This window comes from Momordica charantia (assembly GCF_013281855.1).
Source record: "Momordica charantia cultivar OHB3-1 chromosome 1 unlocalized genomic scaffold, Mcharantia_2.0 BLBB01000001.1, whole genome shotgun sequence".
Lineage (NCBI taxonomy): Eukaryota > Viridiplantae > Streptophyta > Magnoliopsida > Cucurbitales > Cucurbitaceae > Momordica > Momordica charantia.
Window position 1 is genome coordinate 22,529,526 of NW_028275157.1, and position 20,879 is coordinate 22,550,404.

The 20,879-nt window shown below is 33.5% G+C and overlaps 3 protein-coding genes across 3 annotated transcripts; 1 reads left to right on the forward strand and 2 right to left on the reverse strand.

The window, feature by feature from the left end:
• The first annotated feature begins 178 nt into the window (after positions 1-178).
• On the forward strand, positions 179-2,588 carry LOC111012311 (NAC domain-containing protein 10). Its single transcript, XM_022286405.2, has 2 exons — positions 179-520; positions 1,837-2,588. Exons 1-2 carry the CDS (start codon positions 253-255, stop codon positions 2,379-2,381), a joined length of 813 nt encoding a protein of 270 aa, XP_022142097.1. The 5' UTR covers positions 179-252; the 3' UTR covers positions 2,382-2,588.
• A 396-nt stretch (positions 2,589-2,984) lies between these two features.
• Positions 2,985-12,566, reverse strand: LOC111012329 (Guanylate-binding family protein). The gene is made up of 14 exons (XM_022286436.2): positions 12,055-12,566; positions 11,287-11,448; positions 10,943-11,008; positions 10,582-10,725; positions 10,225-10,338; positions 8,507-8,608; positions 8,226-8,411; positions 7,766-7,855; positions 7,564-7,698; positions 6,425-6,547; positions 5,921-6,006; positions 5,228-5,840; positions 5,027-5,104; positions 2,985-4,366 (listed from the first exon to the last, which is right to left on the reverse strand). The coding sequence occupies exons 1-14, from the start codon at positions 12,319-12,321 to the stop codon at positions 3,326-3,328; spliced, it is 3,207 nt and encodes a 1,068-aa protein (XP_022142128.1). The 5' UTR covers positions 12,322-12,566; the 3' UTR covers positions 2,985-3,325.
• Positions 12,567-18,165: 5,599 nt separating this feature from the next.
• GRX480 (Thioredoxin superfamily protein) lies at positions 18,166-18,991 on the reverse strand. Its single transcript, XM_022286570.2, has one exon. It carries the CDS (start codon positions 18,904-18,906, stop codon positions 18,475-18,477), a length of 432 nt encoding a protein of 143 aa, XP_022142262.1. The 5' UTR covers positions 18,907-18,991; the 3' UTR covers positions 18,166-18,474.
• Between the last annotated feature and the right edge of the window lie 1,888 nt (positions 18,992-20,879).

Consider the following 20,879-nt stretch of genomic DNA (forward strand, 5'->3'; position numbering starts at 1 on the left):
TATTCCCACAATAAATATATAAATATTTAAAATAAAAAAAAAAATAGCCGACACGAGATTTTTAGGTTGTTAGGAAGGGTAATAAAAGTTTGAGCAACACGGCAGGCAGGGTCCACTTAACTTCTTGTCCAAGTAACCCAATTTTGTTTGTATTTATTTATATGCAATCTCCTGATGTCGTCCCAAATTCATGTTCTTCGGCCTTCTCGGGAGAGAAGTAAAACGACGTCGCCGCTTCCAAGTTCGGAAATAATGGAATTAAGTAATTATCTGAGACTGAGAAGCAGATACTCATACGACGGCGACGACGCATTTGGATGTGGAACCCTAATTTGCCGGTCGTGTGGCCATCGGAGCTGGGATGTTCCGGCGGGCGTGAAGTTCGATCCAAGCGACGAGCAGATTTTAGAGCATTTAGAGGCCAAACTGAAGCGGAGCCTTCATCCGCTCATCGATCAATTTATCCCAACTTTAGAGGGAGAACATGGAATTTGCTACACTCACCCTCAAAATCTCCCTGGTAATAATCCTAATTCCTAATTCCCCTCGGTCAAAATCCTGATAAATTAGAAAATTGATTTTAAAAAATTTTAAATTACCTTAAAATGATTCGCATAATGATTTTTAAATCAATTATACTTGCATCTTTTTTTTTTCAAAAGGGTTCATTCTACGCTTACTCCTAAGGATATTCTAGATTCACTTTCTTACTTTTTATTTTAATTCTCCTTTCTAAAGTCCCTCCTTTTTTTTTTTTTTTTTTTTTTACTTTCCTACTTCCTTCCTTTCCTACTCCCTTCCTTTTTTATGTGTGTGTGAAAATTTAAGCTTGGATAATTATTATTTCGGTTTTTAGTTTTCATTTAAAGAAAAACATAAAATTGATTTTTTGTTTTAGAAAAGTTAGACAGAAGAGATTTATGTTAAGAGAGAAAAATATGAAAGGTTTAGGCACAGAGAAATTCTCAAGAGACATGTTTATTTATTTATTTATTTCATTTACCAGAAGAGAGGAACTTAAAGGACAACAGATATGTTTGGAGGGAAAAAAAGCTAAGAGTTAGGACGAGTGAAATTAAAGAGCAATATTATTTCGTAGAAAGAAAAATAAATTAGAGAATCCAAAGTTATAGAGAAGAAAAAAAATAACTCAGAAAAATAAATATATTTCAAAAATAGGAAAGTTGGAAAAAGAGGGGATAAGAAAAAAGAATGAAAATTAGAAAAAGGAGAACATAAGGTGTGTGTTTGATTGGTGAATTACAAATTTAAATATGATAACAAGTTTTCAATGAAAATCATAATTGTGTTTCCTGTTTTTTTATTATTTTAGAGTAAGTGTTTGGGTATCATTTTTTAAGAATTTCTGGTATTTCAAATTTGCCAAACACATATTTACATAATCTATTTGGAATGGTATATCAAAGATACATTTTTCTTTTCTTTTAGTTCCCAACCTCGTAGTCAGGGTTATAATAGTTACCATTTTACTAGAAAAATATGAAGAAATATGTCTTGGAGAGAGATAAATTTTGGAGCAATAAAATTTGAAAAATGTTGGAGAGAGAATATGTTAACCTGAAGAAGAGAGAGAATTTTTCACATTCTTTTACAATATTAACTAAACTTTAGGAAGACATATAAAAGAAAGGTGCATGGAGGAGATGATCTTCTCCTTCATTTCCCCATTTTGCCATAGCTATATCTAATTTGCCGCCAAATTCGGTCACACATTCCAATACTTTTAGAACATTACACTAACAATAGAAAAAGTAGAAGATTTAAGAGATATTTTAAATATTGAGTGTTTAACATAGTACAAGTTGAAAAGTGCAGGAATGAGAGAAGATGGGCAAATCCGGCACTTTTTTCATCGGCCCTCAAAAGCATACACCGCCGGCACAAGGAAGCGCCGGAAAGTTCAATCAGAGGAAGAAGGCATCGACACAAGATGGCACAAAACCGGCAAGACAAGGGCGGTGGTTAGCGGCGGCGGCGGCGTCGGGGCTGTGATGGGTTTCAAGAAGATTTTGGTTCTGTATTCAAATTGTGGGAGGGAGAGGAAGGCCCAAAAGACGAACTGGATAATGCATCAGTACCATCTGGGGGTTACGGAGGACGAGAAAGACGGCCAACTGGTGGCTTCTAAGGTCTTCTTCCAGAAACACCCTCGCCAACGCCAGTGCCCCTCCTCCGCCGCCGTCGATTCGCCGGAAACTGCTGTATTTGTTGATTACAGCTGCAGTGATAATATCCCATTATTCCAATTTCCATTATTAGGGGCCGCCGGCAGAAGAGAGGAAGATGGAGAAGATATTGCAGAATTTGGCTCGGTTTTATTAGGAGATGGAGATGATAATGCATCTTCTGTTGTCGGATAATCCATCCCCAAACTTGTTTCTAGCTTTTGTCACTGTCAGATAAGTTCAAATTCAATTCTCGGAATTGAATCAATTCAATTGATAATGGGTCCAGCCCAATAGCAAATTTTGTGTACAAGAGTCTTCTTAGACTGCTATGTTGGAAAAATTACACATCAAGAATATTACTTACACAATAATAGAGATGACATAATAGATTTATACTAATTTACTCCAATTATGAGCTATGTCCAATCTAATTCTAGAAAAATATGAACGAAAAACCTCACTAAATACTTAAGAATAAGTTACCCACAATACTCTACAACCCTAAGATCTTGCCTCTAAAACTCTACCAAATACCACTACCACTAACCTCTGAAAATTTGTGCACCTACACGTTAAGTCATCACTTTAATTTTCAACACCACCTAAACAAAATCTGTTCTCATGTTTGGTCCAAATATCCTAATCCTTATACGAAAAACAATATTATAATCTCATTCTTCATAAGCCATAAGTTTCTTGTTTTGGCTTCATTATCCTAATAAACTTGCATTTAAGAGTTGTAAAGCTAGAAATTTTTCCACAGCAGAAAAGTGTAGAGAGGAGAGCACTGGAAAGTGAAGCCAAAGCTGAAGACATTCGCGGCTGTCAAGTTAGACTCACAAAAGGTCAAAGAATTCACACGATAATTCAAGCAAAATACATTCTTGATCCTAGAACTCAGACGGCAAGAAAATTCAGCGCCAAAGAACCAATAATCTAACCTCAAGAGTGGCAGTCTAGAACCACAGAAACATGAAGGAGTATCATCACCCCTTCAGATGGTCATGACAAAATCCACAAAACTAACCCCTTAAGAATTGAAAATGCTCTCTAGTCCTAGATGGATCAACAACTTCATCTCCATGTAGAATACATTCATCATCGACCTATACAAATCCTAAAACAAATCTAGTATATCATAGTTTCAGTACACATTTCTCATAGAGCGCAACAATGTCTTTTTTGTTGGGATTCTTCAACTGAAGCAGTTCGGCACCAAAGTTATGTTTTGTGAGTTCTTGCTTAAGCTTCTGGACAGTGAACTTGGTATAGTCCTCCTGATTTGTTTGTTGGCTATGATTATCATCGTCACCCCTGAAAATTGAGCCACCATCCTCTGGATGAGTATACCTCATGGGACTATTTGTGCTCCTAGATCTTTTGTTTACTCTTAGAATTCTTTCACTTGTGTCCATGTCCTGAACGGATTCCATGCCCATCTCACCATCATCCACCCTTAGACGTTTCCCATGAGAAGCAGTCTTCAACTTACTATCTAATGCTGTCTCATTGAGACGAACTTTAGTTAAATCTTGTTGGAGTAGATCAATTTTTGCATGAGCAGATTGCAACTGATGCGAGAGAGCCTCTGCCCTACTGTTGGCCTCAGCATGCGCAGAACGTTCTGTATCCAGGAGGCCCTGAAGAACTTGAACAGTGCTAGTACGCTGCTCATTGTTCGATTTCAATAGAGACTCTATTTCTTTTTCCCTTTCTTCAACTCTTGCTTCCAAGGATGCAACTCTTGACAGAGCATCCATTTCTGATGCCCGAATTCTTTGCACATCTTCCACCAAATCTTTCTTCTGCCTTTCCAGATTTTCGATTTGCCTCTCAGCCCTCTCTATTTGGGCCAACCGCTCCATTGCCAACCTCTGCATCTCATTCTTTCCCTCTTGAGCAGCACTAGCTTCATTTCTTGCTTTATCAGCCACTTCAGTAGCCTTCTTAGCATTATGTTCAGCAAGTTTACACCTTTCCTGAACTTCATCAAACCTTTGGAATTCAGACAAATACTTCTGCTCCAAATGAAGCTTTTCTTGTTGCAAGATCCTTGCTTCTTTCTCAAATGACTGAGCCCTAGCATTTGTTGTTTCCAACTTCTCTTTCAGCTCTTCTATTTCATGCCTCAAAGAAGATACTTCCACGTCATAACTCCCAATTTTTGACTCAGCAGCCTGCAAAATAAACATTATTTATATGAAAGTGATCTGTTTTTCATTGCAATGCTAACTGATATCCACATATGTAAAAGATATGAATGTTGGAAAAAGCCTTGAAACAGAATGCATCATGAACGAAACTAAAATTGTAGAGTGAAATACCATTAAGGATTTTATTTGTTTATTTTATTTTATTTTATTTTTGTGCTAGAAAAATTAATTTCAAACTATTTATTGTGTAGCCATGTCACCACACTGACTTCAGCAACCAAGGCGTCACTCATCACCATGGATCACCTAGTCTTTTCAATGTCATTGCAATTCTACCACATTGTTTAGAAGTTTGAACATAGACATGGTCTAGATTCTTCCATAACACTCTACCGCTTGTGGAAGTTATCCATATCATCACAAAGCAAGAAAGGTAGTTTTTAATTATTAGGACTAAACATTTGAAGAGTAAATAAATCAACTAAAAAATATCCTGACAACATCTTTCAGCAAGGTCGACCTAAAATATTTTGTATTCCCCCACCCAGTCAAGAACGAGAGATGTAATACAGGGCACTTTACTTGAACAGGATCTGTTCCACAGGTTGTAGTATAAGTCGTACTATTGTGTCCTTCAGTTCTAAGAATGATGAAGCATGTTAGCAGATGGTCTAAGAAGTTTACCTTTAGCTCAAGCCTTAAAGTTGTCAAATGCTGCTCGGCTTGCTCAATTTTTGCTACCTTGTCCTTCAATTCGTCTTCCTGCATCGTGAGAATAAATTTCAGATCTTTCCAATTATAGCACTCCAAGTATTCAAGTGCCAAAGTAGAAAATGTTTGCAAATGTTTCTGAGTTGTGTGCGATGGTGGGTGATGATGGCTTACCTTTTTAGCCAAAGTGCTGGAGAATTCTTTCCTCAAAGCATCTTCCCTAAGTCTTGTTTGCTTATTTGTGCGTTCTTCTACAGCTGCAGCCCTCTCAAGAGCAGCTTTAGCATCTCTAAAAGCAATGTCAAATTTCCTCTTCCACTCTTCTGCCTCTTCTTGAGCAGACTGAGCTTGTTCTCGGGCAGCAGCCAGCCTTGCTTCAGCAGCACTACTTCGAGACTTTAAAACTGCAATTTCCGAACTAGCCTGATCTTCCTCAGCTTTCAACTTTGATAAGACAGTTTCATATTTCCTTTTCCAATCTAATGATTCTTGCTTTGCTTGGTCCAATGTTTTCTTCAGGCTAGAGCATCTCTCCTCTAAAGAACTGCAATTACCCTGTAGATTAGTTATTCTATTCGTGTAGTCATCAGCAAGCTTGTTCTTATCATTGATGGCATCATGGTATCGCTTCAGATATTCAGACTTGTTCTTCTCACTAACTTCCAGCTGCTTATTAAGCAAATTAAGCTTGTCTTCAAATGAGCGACACTTCAAAGCGAGAGAATTCTTCTCTGATCCCACATGATCTATTAGTTTCTTTATAAGGTCATGTATTGGACCGTCCAAACTGCAATTTTTAATGGTATCAGTCATATTATTCAAAAAATCCAAAAAAAAAAATACGCGTGGACAAACACGAATATAAACCTTTGGTGTAAGAACGTGGCAAGTTTCTGCCACTTTCCTGGACCATGGCATGATGCTTCATATTCAGACAGAAGAGCACCAAGAACCTGCACAGACATGTTAGCAACCAAATCAAAATGGGGAACTCAATTTAGAATCAATAATGACATTAGGAGGGACAAGACTTTGACTAAGAAGGATAAAATTTCAATAAGGGCTGGAAAAGATGGTCAGCTGTGGTGTGGCACAGTCTAAGAACAGAAACAGGGGACAAGTGACTTAACATCAGCTATTAAGAATAATATAACTAATGAAATTTTGGTTTCTTAGGTGCAAATCAAAGTTTATATTGTATAACAACCAAACATAGTCAATTCAACACCTAGTATTGCTTCAAGCCCACCAGAATCATGAACATAGCTAATTATTACTTTAATTTTATAAATAAACCAAACTGTCCGTGTTAAAAACTGACCACAATAATTGTCCTCAACCCAAAATATTGACAAATTAAACCTGGATTACCTTCACAACATTATTTATATTTGCATCAGAAGCATGGCAAGCTGCTCTCAACCTCTTTTCCATGCTTTGTATAGCATTCGAGCACTGCAAATCTGCTTCTGCGTATGCATTCCTCTTGTAATCCTGAATCATTCAATGAACAACTCATATTAATAAAACAAGAAGCAGAAAATAATCTTTCCAGAGATATCATCAAATCACAACTTTCAGAACATTGGGAAAAATAAAAATTGCTTGTAATACTTAACATTACAATATAATAATGGTGATTCTACACTCTAGTAAAATTGGTTCTCCTTGTACGTTGATTGATAGTGAACAAAACATCCGAAGAGAACAAAAAACAAATAGAAAATATACCATTGAGATAAAAATGAACAAATACACATGGGGTATACAAAAAACTAGCTCAAGCAAAAGGAGTCAACCTAGAAGAAAGAGAATATAAAATGTTCCATCATTATTTTTTTAGGGAAGATATCATTTTCACTCTTATACTTAACTCAATGGTTCAATTCTAACCTTAATTTTCAACGAGTAAACAGTGAAATTAATATCTCCTTGAGACCAAATAAGAAACTTGCTTCTGAAACTACTAAAAAGCCATTCTGATACAAGGGTAAAAATGAAAAGGAAGCCTAAAGGTTCAATTTGACTAACTCAACTAAATACAAGGGTAAAAATAATCCTTTTTTTTTGTTTTTTTATGGCAAACCAAACTTTCATTAACATGAATGAAACTACAAATGGCTAAGGAAAGACGAGCCACAAAAACAAAACAAAATTTACAACTAAGAGGCCCCATCATTAAGAATAAAAAATATAGAAAGTTCGGCTATAGAGAACCAAGGAAGGAATTGAAATGAGTCCAGTCCTGCATTTCTCCAAAAATTCCCCAACACCCTATATTCACATTAGCCAAATATTCCGTATAATAGCCAAAAAGCAACTCCCCAAAGAGCCTTTCCTTTAACAAAAAGGTGAATCTGTGAGCACCTTCTCAACACCAACCAAATGTTCAAAGCATCATGAACCTTGCCTTTTCACCTAAGTTCTATTTCTACAAAGGTCCACCTTTCCAGTTGTCCATACAAAATCAAATAAAAACATAGAATTAAAAGATTCATAATAATTATTACCTCCAATGCTTTTCTATAAAATTTCTCCAGTAGTCCCTCATATTTTTTCCTCACTGGACCAACCCCTACAGCACTTGCATTAAATTCAGCAAGTGATTTTTGAACAGCTGTTTCGTGTGCTTCCCTCAATGCTGCCTACGACAAAAAACGTTATCAAGCAACATAAACATCTAAAATAAGGATGTAAGGCATTTGCACTTACTTCTTCCGGTGGCTTTGAACGGTCAAAAGTAGACATATACACTTCAGCCGCAGAATCATATGCCCTTCGACATTCTGCTTCTTCAACACTCTGCAAATTAATGATGTGGATGAAATTATCTTCTACTTTGTTGATAAATTCCTAAAGTACTTGCATTGAATTCATTAGAAGAGGCACAATTTCCTACATATTCAAACTCAACATGACAGATTTCCTATATCTCAATAAAAAGAGAAAGAAAGGAATAGGTACATAAATGAAATTTCACCTCCTTTCTTTATCCTTCCCAGGTCAACTGATACTAAGATATTAATACTAGATGATGCAGGTATCCAAACATACAAATTCAGAAATGAGAGAAAAAAAATACACACACACACACACACACACTATTCACAAGCACAAGCCCCAAACTCATCTAAGAATTCACTTTACAAGAAAGTTCATAAGATATACTAACCTGCCAAGAGGAGGTTATTGTAGGCACTGCACCATGGTTTAGAGCATTAAGGTAAGATTCTGTAATACCCACCAAAACTGGACCTGTCATAACAGTTGCCCCTACTTGCTTAGGCCTTGTCCTCTCAAAAACAAATTTTGTGAATGCATCAAGTCCAGACCTAAACTCAGGCCTTAGTTTATCTAACTGCAGAAATAAACCACAGAAAATTAGTGAAGACAAGTTAAATCTGGCTCCAAAGAAAATATATGTAAAAAGACCCATAAGCTTAAGTGACTTACAGAAATTTGATCAAGTCTTTGGAGATCATTTTCATCATTTAGAGGACGCACAAGGGTAAAGCAGTCTCTATCTGGAAATAGAGCTCTAATGGAATCGCGAATCTGTCAAAATGGATGAAATTACAAATTATATCATCATCCAAAACAAACATATTCATTTTTCTACAACATAATACAGAAGTACAAATGATATTAGTCCAATGCATCCTAAAGTCAGAAACAACCTAAAGTCATTCTAAGTGGTGGAAAGTAAAGGCCCAAAGAAGGAAAGGTCATGCACAGGTATATTAATGTAGTTGATCAAGTACAAATCGCTTTTATATGATGTTGGGTCTACAGTGGTGTGTTTTGGGTAAGAATGTTTCATAGAATTTAGAGCACATGCTTTTAGATGTAGCTTTGCCTCTTCAATTTGGAATACGATTATGGAGTCTTTTCATAGTTCTGTCTACAAGTCGTGTGTTTTGTATAAGAATGTCTCATAGAATTTGGAGCACATGCTTTAAAATATAGCTTTGCCTCCTCAATTTGGGATGGCATTGATAGTCTTTTGATAGTTCTTTGGTCCATAATATCTCTTCTTGCACGATGAGGAGGTGTTATTCCATCCCCTATTCAGATGGAGTTTTGCGAAGATAATCTTTATTAGTAATTTCGTGGAACAGAGGTTTGGGGTGCCTAGAGAGTTCTATATAACCGTCTGACCCTACAACATTTGGTGCCGGGAAACACATAGAAATTACTAGTTCCTAAGGTAGGTTGGCCATCATGGGATTTGAACCCATTCCCTCTTAATTACCTTAGTCCATTTGGACCAAATGCGCCACTCATGATAGTTCCTTTCTTTCTTATTCTTAATAGATGAAGCCATTTCTTTTACTAATTTGATGAGCCAAAAGAAAAATATTTTTCTTTTGGCTCAACTTGATGTATGCTGTTTATTTCTAGACCACTATATATCCCTCATTTTCTCTATGAAAGTATAGTTTTTAAAATTAATTAATTAATCAATAGTGGAAACCCAAAATTCTACTTGCATTGGCTACCAGAGGTAAATATCAAAAGACATTGTTAAATTAACAAATCTAATAACTAAAGAGTTGGGTATCCCCTGCTTTTCAAGAAGTCCTTAAATGATGTCATTGTCCACTCAAAGAATCTTTTGGAAAACACCCTATAAATATATTACAGGAAAAGCCCTAAAGGCATCAATTCTAGACCTTAAAAATCCATATCTTTTTTTTTTGTATAAAAGACGTTTCATCAGAATAAAATTAGCAAAAGCTCTTAATCTGTATAAAATATAAATACCAAATAAGAATAATTACTAAACTCTCAAGTTCAACACCTTTCGCCAAGTAAGAAGCATATTCACTAAATTCTCTAGTACGTGTCCATCTAGAATTGAATAAAAGTGCCCTCTCTTTAATATGAATGAAATAACTCTTCCTTTAACATCCCGTCTGTAGTTAAAAGAATTTAAAAAGAACTGTAAAATTTTGAATTTAAAGAAATAAACAGATATTACAAATAAGATGTGGATTCCTAGAACGGAGGTTTTAGAGTAAAAAACAATTATGAATGTAAGCAAATTTTTAAAAAACTTGCCCACTTAAACAAGAGTAAAACCTTCTCTCTCTGCTCTAAACGTGGGAAAGCACAGATAACTGAGGAAACAAATTCTTCAGACTTCACAAGAGATAAGATGTAACTAAAACCTCATTCTTGGCAGCTATGTCTCGTCCACTGCCTTGAACTGGCCTCAATGCGATCTCCAGATAGTCCCGAGGGGTTATTCTCCTATTATCCTCTACTAGATCCAAATAGAAGTCCTGCAAGTAATTCTCATTTTAAAGTAGGCCACAGAATATAATAATAAATAGATAAAAATAAGCACCTAAAAAAAGATCTAACATAATGAGTTTAAGGTCTTATATAGAGAAGCCACACAATCACAAAATGAAAAAACTATGCACGTTACAGAAAAAAACGGAAAAACGCATCCTATTGCCTGAATGCATTCTGTAACAAATGTATCAACTTATGGATATTAATGGTAGAGAAGTGCACTGTACCCTTAGAAGCCAAACAAAGATTGGAGAGAATTGACCAAGTTCAGCAGATGTAGTTCTGCCCCCAGCAGCTCTAACACGAATATGTTTAGTCATTTGAGTAACAAGAGATAAACGGTCAAGTGCAGCTTCATCTATTCCACCCATCTGAATAGTAGAGAAATATTGAGTTCTATTAAGAAAACGAAAAATGTGAAAATGGTACAAATTGTACGGCAACAAAGAGAGGAGCATGAACAAATTTACTTCATAGTATCACGTTCCAATTAAAGACAGAGAAAATAGAAGAATGTACAGTACATTTCAACGTATTCAGAAATTACAGGTTTCTGAAAGATTAAGGACCCTCATTTATTGCCCCTACCTGATTATAGACAAACATGCTGGATAAGAGAACAGCTAGAGAAAAAATCTGGGTGCTGTATGTACCCTGTACAAAAGTGGAGGAAAAAATAAGAAAATATAGATGGAACAAAATAATACCAGATAAAATTTGCAATATTACGCCTTCAAATGGGGCAAACATATGATGGAGGAAATATCTTATCAGCTATCACTATAAATTCATATGGAGCAGATTTGAATCTCAGTACATAAAGAACTTGAAATCCAGCACTGAAATCATTTGTATCAATTTCACATCTAATAGAGAATTGATGAGCAGAATAAACACTGAATAATGCAAAAATGAGAGAGTTGAAGTCGAACCGTTTGATCATAAGCATCAATTCCTTCACTGTCTAATAGTAAAAGATTGTACTCAGTTCCATCAAGGGCAGTTCTTTTCAAGGGTGAACTCCATAGCCAGAGCCCTTTAGTACAAGGCCGATGGGTAGATGCTACTTGAAATCCACTACTCCTCCCAAGAAGCTTCAAAAGAGAAAGAGTTTAAGCACACAAAATTATATTACACTAATAGAGAAGCAAAGGGCTCCAGAAAATATCATGTATTGTTCTTGAAAACAATCACAATAATTTAAAAGTGATTTGCAAAAAATAAAATCCCGACCCAGGATCAGAGCAATATTGAAACTTAGCAACCTAGGATCAAAGTATCCAATTCTCTAGCATAGTTCTCAGAAAAAATACACACTTAAGAAGTCCTCGTCGAAGTTAGGTAAAGGCCCATACCATCCACTCATGTAAGGCAGTTCAGAAAGAAATTGAACTCCTTCCACAAAGGACACAGTTCGGCTTCTCCTACAAAATTTGAGCAACCTTAACCTCTTCAATGCACACAAGTATCACTCATCACCTCATACACAGGAATAAACTTGAATTCGAGCTCGGACACGTTTCTCTATATAGCTACCTATTACAGACCGCAGCTACAAAAGAAACTAAACAAGTGCCAACTCTCCAGAAATCTTGAACTCGTCAAAATTCAAAAACCCTAGATTTCAAAAGAACCCACCAAATGACAAAAACTAAACCTTTAGAGAATACCCCACGAAATAAAGAGAAGAAGAGACTAACTTGATTTAAAATGAAGCTCTTGCCCTGACGAGCACGTCCACAAACGGAGACGACACCGATAGGCTCTTTTACAAGCTGGAGGGCAGCCACAGCTTCAGGATCCATCTGGAACTTTCCTTTCTCATCACAGTAAACAAGACGAATTGGCCTCGCCGGACCAGTCCCGGAGGACGAGAAGGCAGACACCGAGGCCGCAAGAGAGGGAGAGGGAGATTGCGAAGAGGAAACATCGGCGGAATTGTCTTTCCCTCTGAAGAATTTTATCATCTTCTTCTACAACCCTTCTTCCTCTCCGCCTCTTTCGATCAAATTTCGCGCCCTTCCCCCTACTAGAATCTCGAAAGAACAGAAACAAAATCCCACCTTCCCTCCAAATGCCTTTGAGAATGAAAGAAAAAGAAATTAGAATAGAATTCGCTTTTCTGCGTTTTATGTCAGTGAGTGAGAGAGAGCAATCGGAAGCGTTTAAAATCGGGGAGGGAAAAAGCGAAGCAAGCCGCAGGCGTGAGGTTTTTCTGAGACTTTCTTGTTCAAGTATGGAGGGCGAAATTACCATTTAGCACAGAAACATGGTCAGGCTATTACAGGGGCAATTTGGTAGTTTCGATTTAACCGTCCTTCAAGCCGACGAGACAGCGTGGTTATAAGGCTAGGCTGGCAGCTCGACATGAATGCTCCTCACACTGTCTTTTTTTTATTTGCAATTTTGCTGATATATATTTTTTCCTTTTTTCTCCCAACTTAATTTCCGGCTACCGAATAATTTCCTTATCTAAGCCCATCAGCAGGAGGAAATTAATAGCCCAAGGTATGCTGATGGGCCTTAGCCTTGGCCCATAAGTTAACAGTACTAAAAAAAGGTTTGCTGATGGGCCTTGGCCTTCAATCAGGAGAGAGAAAATTGGAGCATTTATAGTGTACGATTAGAGGTTTTTTTTTTGATAATGCTTCCTTCCAAACGTATTCCAAATATATATAACTCCCCAATTATTTCCAAAAATAATACTTTAGAAAGAAGAGACGACCTATGTCACCCCATACTTCCTTAGTTGCATGGTGCCTCGCTGGCACCATGTGTTTTTTTTATTTTTGATTCTGGCATGGCGTCTCTTCAAGAAACGACATATGCAAATAATAATGGATTTAATAATCTGTTACGGTAGTTGTTTCCTTATTTTTTAATCTAGATGTTTTGGGTTCAAGTCTCGATTATATCACTTTTTTTTCACTTTTATTGAATATAATTTTATATTAAATTTTATCTTCTCTTCTAAAATAAAATAACTACTAATTCCAAAAAAACAATTTACTATTAAAAATATATAATTTATTGTTGCCTATATGGCATATCTCAACAATAATTAACACCTACTCGTACTAAATAAATAAATAAAACAAATTATATTGCAATTATTTATCTTTTAAACAAATTTAAATAAATTTTACTTATTGAAATTTTATTTTCTATAATAAAATTACTACTAATCCTATAAAAAAAATTAAAATATTTACTATTCAAATATATTACCAAAACAACTACTAACTTTAAAAAGAAATTACGATTAAAAATATATTGTTTAAAAAAAGAGAGATTTTATTTTACGAATTAAGTAAATTGAAATAAATTATATTAACGTAGTAATTATAATTTAAAAGTAAAAATAATTAATTACATTTTTTTATAATATGTTTTTTAATAGTAATTATTGTTGTGTATTTTTAGAATCTTATTTTATTTTATTTTAGAAGAGAAGATAGATTTTAATATAAAAATGAAAAGAAAAAGTGATATAATTGAGACTTGAAGTCCATTATCTTTTGCATATGTCGTTTTTTAAAGAGACGACATACCAAAATTAAACAAAAACACAACGGCACCAACGAGGTGCCATGCAACTAGGGAAGCGTGAGGTGACATAGGTCGTCTCTTATGAGATGACCTACAATTTCCAAAACATTATTTTTTGAAATAGTTCGAGGTTGATATATATTTGGAATAAGTTGAAGCATTATTGAAAAAAAAAAATCCCACAACTACAAACCCCAATATTCGGCCCAGGGCTATTCATTCAAAATTGAGCTTCTAGTTAAGAAGATGAATTGAAAAATAATGCCAATCCTCAACTTTATCTTTTATGTTTTATCTACTAAACTGACTAGAAGAAGAAAGAACAAACTATTATTTGATAACTATTTCTACTTTCAGTTTTTTTATATAATTTTGAAATTATTATTAAAATTCAAAGTATGATCTAAATCAAACATATTATAAAAACATAATTGAAAAGGTCATGCTTTTGAAAAAAGTGAAATTTTTTAAAAAAACATATTGAAAATTTTCCTTTGTTTTTAATTTTAAAAAGACTGGGACCAAATATGTGAAATATAATAAATTGAAATAGGAACCAAATTTTAATATCAGACTACAATTTTGAAGAATGTTTCTGTAGATTTTTTTTTTTTATTATTCAAACTGGAAGTTGTTAAAGAGAGAGAACGAGGGAAAAAAGGCCACAAAAGGCTACAATTGAATATTGATTTTCAGTCAAAAATTGAGAAATCATATCTTCAACCATGAAGTCCCATGGAAATTAGAAATTGACAAGAATCTTGAGATAATAAATTTTCCAAACTTTCTTTGTGATCATTCAATTGATTCTTTTCCAACCAGACTTGATTCTTGTCTGTTAACCGTTGGGATTGCTATTCAACTATCAATATCTCCAAGAGAAGCTTCCTCTAGAATTAGCGTCCATCATCAAAACTTCTTCCAATATTCTATCAAAACTTCACCGTCCATCGTCACCTGCAACACTTGGAAACGAAATGGTTGCAGAAAATACCCAAAAAATTCCAAATTTATGGATGGAATCAACCCAAAGAACGGAGAAAACTCTCACATGGCAGAGAGAAAAATAGACAAAAAAAATTTGACTTGTTTCTCTGCTACCGATAGCGATCTTCAATCTTTTTGTAGATTGAAAAAAAAAAGGGAAAAAGTAGAGGAATAAATTATTGGTTAATCTTATTATTTAAAAATTACTAAATAGATTTTAAATTTTAAAACAAAACTACATGAAATAAAACTTGGACTAAAAGTTGTGAATGGAGCAAAGGAAGGTTAAACATAAAGGGAAATTGATGGCCAACTAGACTAGTTAAAGACATATGCATTCAACCATGTGGTTGAGAGTTCGACTTCCGACCCTCACATATTGTACTAAAAAAGTAATAAAGGGAAATGACGAATAAAAAAGTAAATAAAAGAAAACAAAAAGCTAAAAAGAAATACTTTTGGCCTAATATTCGAGGAAATAATCTGGTCCTTAAACTTTAGTCTTATACTTTTAATTAGATAATAATTTAGTCTCTAAATTTTAATAATGTTTCTTTCAAAATTAAGGATAGATTTTTATTATGTAACAACTTAATATTTACGGTTTATAAACACATATGAATCTCATTAAATTTTAACAATATTTTACGTAATAGGAACTAAATAGTTTTAAAGTTTAAACTAAAAAATTAAATTATTACTTGCTTAAAATTTAAGAAATAAATTTTCGCAATTACGAGAATAGAATAACTCAATCGTCACAAATTGACATTTCTAACTAAATGGTTTTTTTTTTTTTAATGAAAAGAGGTGTCCCATCAGCCGCAATTTCTGGCCGTCCAAGCAGATTTGTGGTAGCAGAACACCGTTTTTGTATGCGTAATTAGTTATGATGTTTTTGTGGTGCAGCTTTATGTGCACATGGTTCATCTTATATGCAATTTAGCTATGCTTTTATTTTATCAATTCTTTCGACTTGGACGGCAACAAATAAGAAACTTTAAAATTCTGAATCTTCAGATTGTCGATAAGAATGTAAATAAGGATTTTATTAAAACAAAAAAAAATGTAAATAAGATTAAATACATAAAGTCTAGTGAAAATTGAACATAGTACAGTACAAGAAGCAGACATATGCTACCTGTATCTTTTACTCAACCTTCATAAAACAATTCTCAAATAATAAAAGGCTTTTAAAAAATAGATTTAGTAGTAAACCAAAGAAGTACACCAGTAAAATAAATATTTGTAGCCTTCCCGAAAAGAAAAATAAATATTTATAAGTTAGGATTTAAAAAATATAAAACAAAATACAAAGTAGTTAACAAATAGGGAATTCACCCACTACGGTGCAAGCACTAATTTCTCTTTGCTATTAAATTGGAAATTTTACATCAATCCAATTTTCATCTTATTGAACTTTTTGTATTTTATGTCCGTCAAAAAAAAAACTTTTGGTATATTATTATTATTAGTAGTAGTAGTAGTAATAACTACTCTTATATTATTTTATTTACAAATACAATATAATTTGTATTCATATTGACCTTAAGTGGTGGTTACTGAGTATGGTAGAATGATTCGGTTTATTAATTATTTTTTATTAAATATAAAGTCACCTTAAGGCTTAAAGAAAATATGGATAAATGGGTTTCATTTTATGATGGAAAAACCTTTTTTTTTAGATAAATAATGAATTTTTTTTTATTACAATACATTGAAGAGAGAATTTGAACTCACAATTTTATGGTTGGAGGTACATGTCAATTATCACTGAACTATGCTCGCTTTTGACAATAATGAAAAATTCTTTGGAGTAAGACTTTGTACGAGGAAATCACATATATAATATATATTAGTCTGATGATTTATTCATTTAGGCAGTTTGAGTTTGATTAGGCATTCTTAAAAAAAATTAATTAATTACAAAATAAAAAAGCACAATTATTTTACAGGGCAGAATACTAAAAAATTAAAATATATATATATATTTATATATCAGGGCAGCTTGACTGACTTTCTCACGTACAGTGTCGAGCACGTGGTTCCACGTGTCATTGCAAAAATCGAAATTTATTGATTTGTTATTATTATTATTTGCAAAGGAAAATTTAATAAATTACCGTCACTGCATAATAATTAACGTACATTTTACCCTGCTTTTTAAAAATTTAAATTTAAATATTATTTTTATCTATATATTTTAGTTTGATTTATTTTAATCTATATATTTTTTGGAAATTTATTTTGATTTTTTTATTCTTAATTTTTGTTATCGTAACAAATTCAATTTCTATTTACAAAATTTACATACATTTTAGACGCATTAGAAACTCTTTATATAGAAATTTATAGTCACAAAATTTAGTTATTAAATTATCACCCTAAAATTATTATTGAAATTAATTAGATAAAAATAAAAGTGAATGATCAACCTAATTACTCTTTTAAGAGTATAAGAATTATTTTTTTTAAGACAAGTACATTAATTAAAATATACATTTAAAAATATACTACACTAAAAAAAATCGAAAATACATGTATTAAATAATATTTAAACCATATGTTTTTACATTTTTATCCTATTTTTTAAATTTTTATTATTATTATTTAAATATGCTATTTTAATGTTTCAAAAAATATTTAAGTTAAAACTTGATATTATAATTTACCTGTCATTTCAACTACCTATTGCATGAAATACCTACAAACAAAAAATTGAAGAAGACAGTTTATATATGCCGTATCTCTAAAAAAGAATTAGAATAACATTGTTTATTTTAAAATTTCAAACTTTTTAGAACAAGTAGCTCGTAGATTTAGTCAAATAAAAGAAAAGCATTAACTCTATAATATATGCAAAATGTCAAACGACCAAAATAGATGGTAAAATTTGATAAACCATAATTTAAATTAATTTATTTTTAGCACGACACAGATAAAATATGAATATTCAACTTCACAATACGAATGTTCAACTTCACAAGGACAAGAGACAACTCTAAACTATATACATTACATTGACATTTTAAAAGTATAAAAATCATGGTCCAATTCATCGATCAACCAATAATGATAGTCAAAGCGAGTATAAGTCAACGATAATTGGTATATATTTTCAATTAAGAGATTGTGAATATGATGTCCCACCTCACGTTGTACTAAGAAAAGCTAACCAACAATGATATATATATATATATATATATATAGCATACCAATATTAATAATTTAAATTTTAAATTATATTTAAACACAAACATGACTTTCGTTTACAATTTTGGGGAGTACTAAAATAATTTATTGGCATCATAATAATTCTGAGCAAGAAAAGAATACAAATTAATTTACACGATCTTTGAAGATCCGCCTACCTAATCCGACACGAGGCCTAAAATTTCAACGAAAATTTAGCGAAAATCAATTCGTGTGAACTATACAAAAATTAAACTCTCCATCCCATCGGAGATATCTCGAATCAGAATTCAGAAATTAAATGCAATAGAGGATTTAAAAATCAACAATATAATTTCATATATAACATACTAGATTCCGTTAATTGAAAATTGAATTTTCTTTTCTCGCGATCAAAGCCACAAAGCACCGGCATCTTTTAACGCCGGCACCAATTCGCCAGAGATATGAGCTGCCATCACTCTTTCCAACCCACCAAACACCTTCCCTCCGACAAACACCACCGGAAACTGCACCCTCCCGTCGTTTCCATCCCCCGCACCGGCGGATTTCGCAATCTCACCGGCGATATCGGCCTCGTCTTCCTCATCGACGGCGAAGAAAGCCGGGTTCGCGCCGTGGCCCAACAGGAGCAGTTTCAAAACATGGCTCATACAACACCCACTCCTTGCCAGGACGACGACGGCGTTTTTGGACACCATTTTGTGAACACTCGCCGCCCCAGCGCTGCTGCCGGCGCCATCGACGGCCTCCGCCGTGGGATCGGAGGACCGGCAGGAGGCGGCGGCCGGAATCCACGTCCTGTACGGAATCGCTTGGTGCATAACGCAAAATTGGTAAAGAAACAGACCAATTGGGTATGTTTGCAGAGAGAAATGGGGTCAATTAGCGAATTTGGGGATTTGGGGCGGAATTTGGGATTTATTTATAACGTGGGCAATTAGCGATTGGGCTGTGGAAAAGTTAAGCGTCAACACGGGTAACGCAATGTTGTACGTAATAGAAACTGTAGGTGACGATTAATTGCGTCACAGCCTTGCTTGGTCAGACAGATTCCAATGAGCTACGTAGCAACGGTGACGATATTAGTTTCTTCCGCGCGCCTTGTATTAGGTGTTAATTAGGTGCTAATGATGATTATTAAACAAAGCAACCCATTAAATTATTTTTATCTACATTTTCGATGGGGACATTTCACGCTACTTACTATTTAATTCTTCCGATCTCTAGATTTAAGAATTAGAAAGAGTCTGAATCAAGTTGACGTATATTTTGGTATTTAAAAAATATTAAATGAAATCTAAGCTTATCGGATGGAAAGGGACAAGTGATAGTGACGTGGTTTTGAATTATTCGTAATTATGGAAATTAAGGGATGGATTAAGGTGGGGTCTTAGTTTTTGGTTTGGTTTGCTGAGATATGGGGTGACAAATGAGGGGTAGTTGCGAAATCGCCACGTCGTAGAATGTTCTTTTGTGATTAAAGGGATAATTGTTTTTAGGTCTAAGTTAAGAATATTTATGTTCTTTTGTGATGTATACATTTTTATTATTTTTTTGCTTTCGGCTAGGGAATGCCAATTTTTCAACATCTCCATGTGTATTTCCTGTGTAATTAGAAGGTCTTTATCTATTCACAAAATTTGAGAATGTCCTTTTTGTTTTGTCTTCAAGTCTCTTCCTTTTTAAATATCTTTGCACAATGTGACAATAATAATTAATCGGTACATTAGATATATTAAGGGCAATCAATAAAATTTTGATATAAATAAAGCAAACAATATATCAAAACAGCTGGTGAGACCTATGTTTACCAAACTAGAAAATGGAGATAGTTTAAGTAGGTGCTCAAGTAAAAATTTGAAGCACAAAAAAACAAAATTTTTAAAATGGTCGGTTGTTGTTTTTTTTTTTTTTTTTTGAAGAACATAAATAAAATTAAAATGAATTTGGAAAACAAGTTGTGGTTGTGGTACGTGTTCGTTTGTACATATCTCCGTATTCATAAAATAGCAAATTTAACACGTCTATAATTCAAAGAATTGCTTACATCATCGATGACATCATTCTTGTTTTTTGAACAATAAATAATTTTAGTGTAGGGACATCATTCACAGTCACAGGTAACAGTATCCATAAAAATTCCATTTTTATTTTCTTTATCGTCGAAATTTTTTGTTAGACTAGGCAAAGGTAATTTCGTTTTATTCATAATAATGACTGCACGCGAGTCAACTTTTGTTGCTTTAACTGCCATTCCAATTTCCTCCCATTTTTAACATTATCACAAACACCACTACCTTTTTTTCTTTTTTTCTCTCTAATTCTCTATTTAACAAGCACTATGGAGTCAAACTCAAATACAATCTTCTTCCATTAATTAAGACAACAACATTTTTAGAATGAGTGAATGTCACGAATCATAATTTTTAATAGATATTTTATTCATTTGACAGATAACTTTTAGATTCGAGGTTTAAACTCAAATATTAATCTAGGTTTAAATTGACTTTAATACATTTTCTTAATCAATAAATAAAATCTCATTATTTAGTCTATACTAACTTGAAAACAATTCTATTAGTCATATGTTAAATAACAAATTTGGTCATATAACAATTTAAGATATGTCTAATAGTTCCTAAAATTTTAAAATATGTCTAATAGGTCTTAAACTTTAAATCTTGTGTAATAGATTATTGGTCGTTAAAAACGTTAGTAAGTCTTTAAATTACTTTTTTTTTTTTTGGGTATTTAGTAAGTTTATTGAACTTTAAAAAGTTTCTCTGTAAATCAT

Excerpts from the sequence above, each read along its gene's own strand:
- LOC111012311 (XM_022286405.2), top strand. The coding sequence starts at position 253 with ATGGAATTAAGTAATTATCTGAGACTGAGAAGCAGATACTCATACGAC. Across the intron at positions 521-1,836 it reads TCACCCTCAAAATCTCCCTG|GAATGAGAGAAGATGGGCAA; the intron begins GTAATAATCCTA and ends TGAAAAGTGCAG.
- LOC111012329 (XM_022286436.2), bottom strand. The coding sequence starts at position 12,321 with ATGATAAAATTCTTCAGAGGGAAAGACAATTCCGCCGATGTTTCCTCT. Across the intron at positions 7,699-7,765 it reads GTTCAAAGCCACCGGAAGAA|GCAGCATTGAGGGAAGCACA; the intron begins GTAAGTGCAAAT and ends TTTTTGTCGTAG. Across the intron at positions 6,007-6,424 it reads ATATAAATAATGTTGTGAAG|GTTCTTGGTGCTCTTCTGTC; the intron begins GTAATCCAGGTT and ends ATGTCTGTGCAG.
- GRX480 (XM_022286570.2), bottom strand. The coding sequence starts at position 18,906 with ATGCACCAAGCGATTCCGTACAGGACGTGGATTCCGGCCGCCGCCTCC.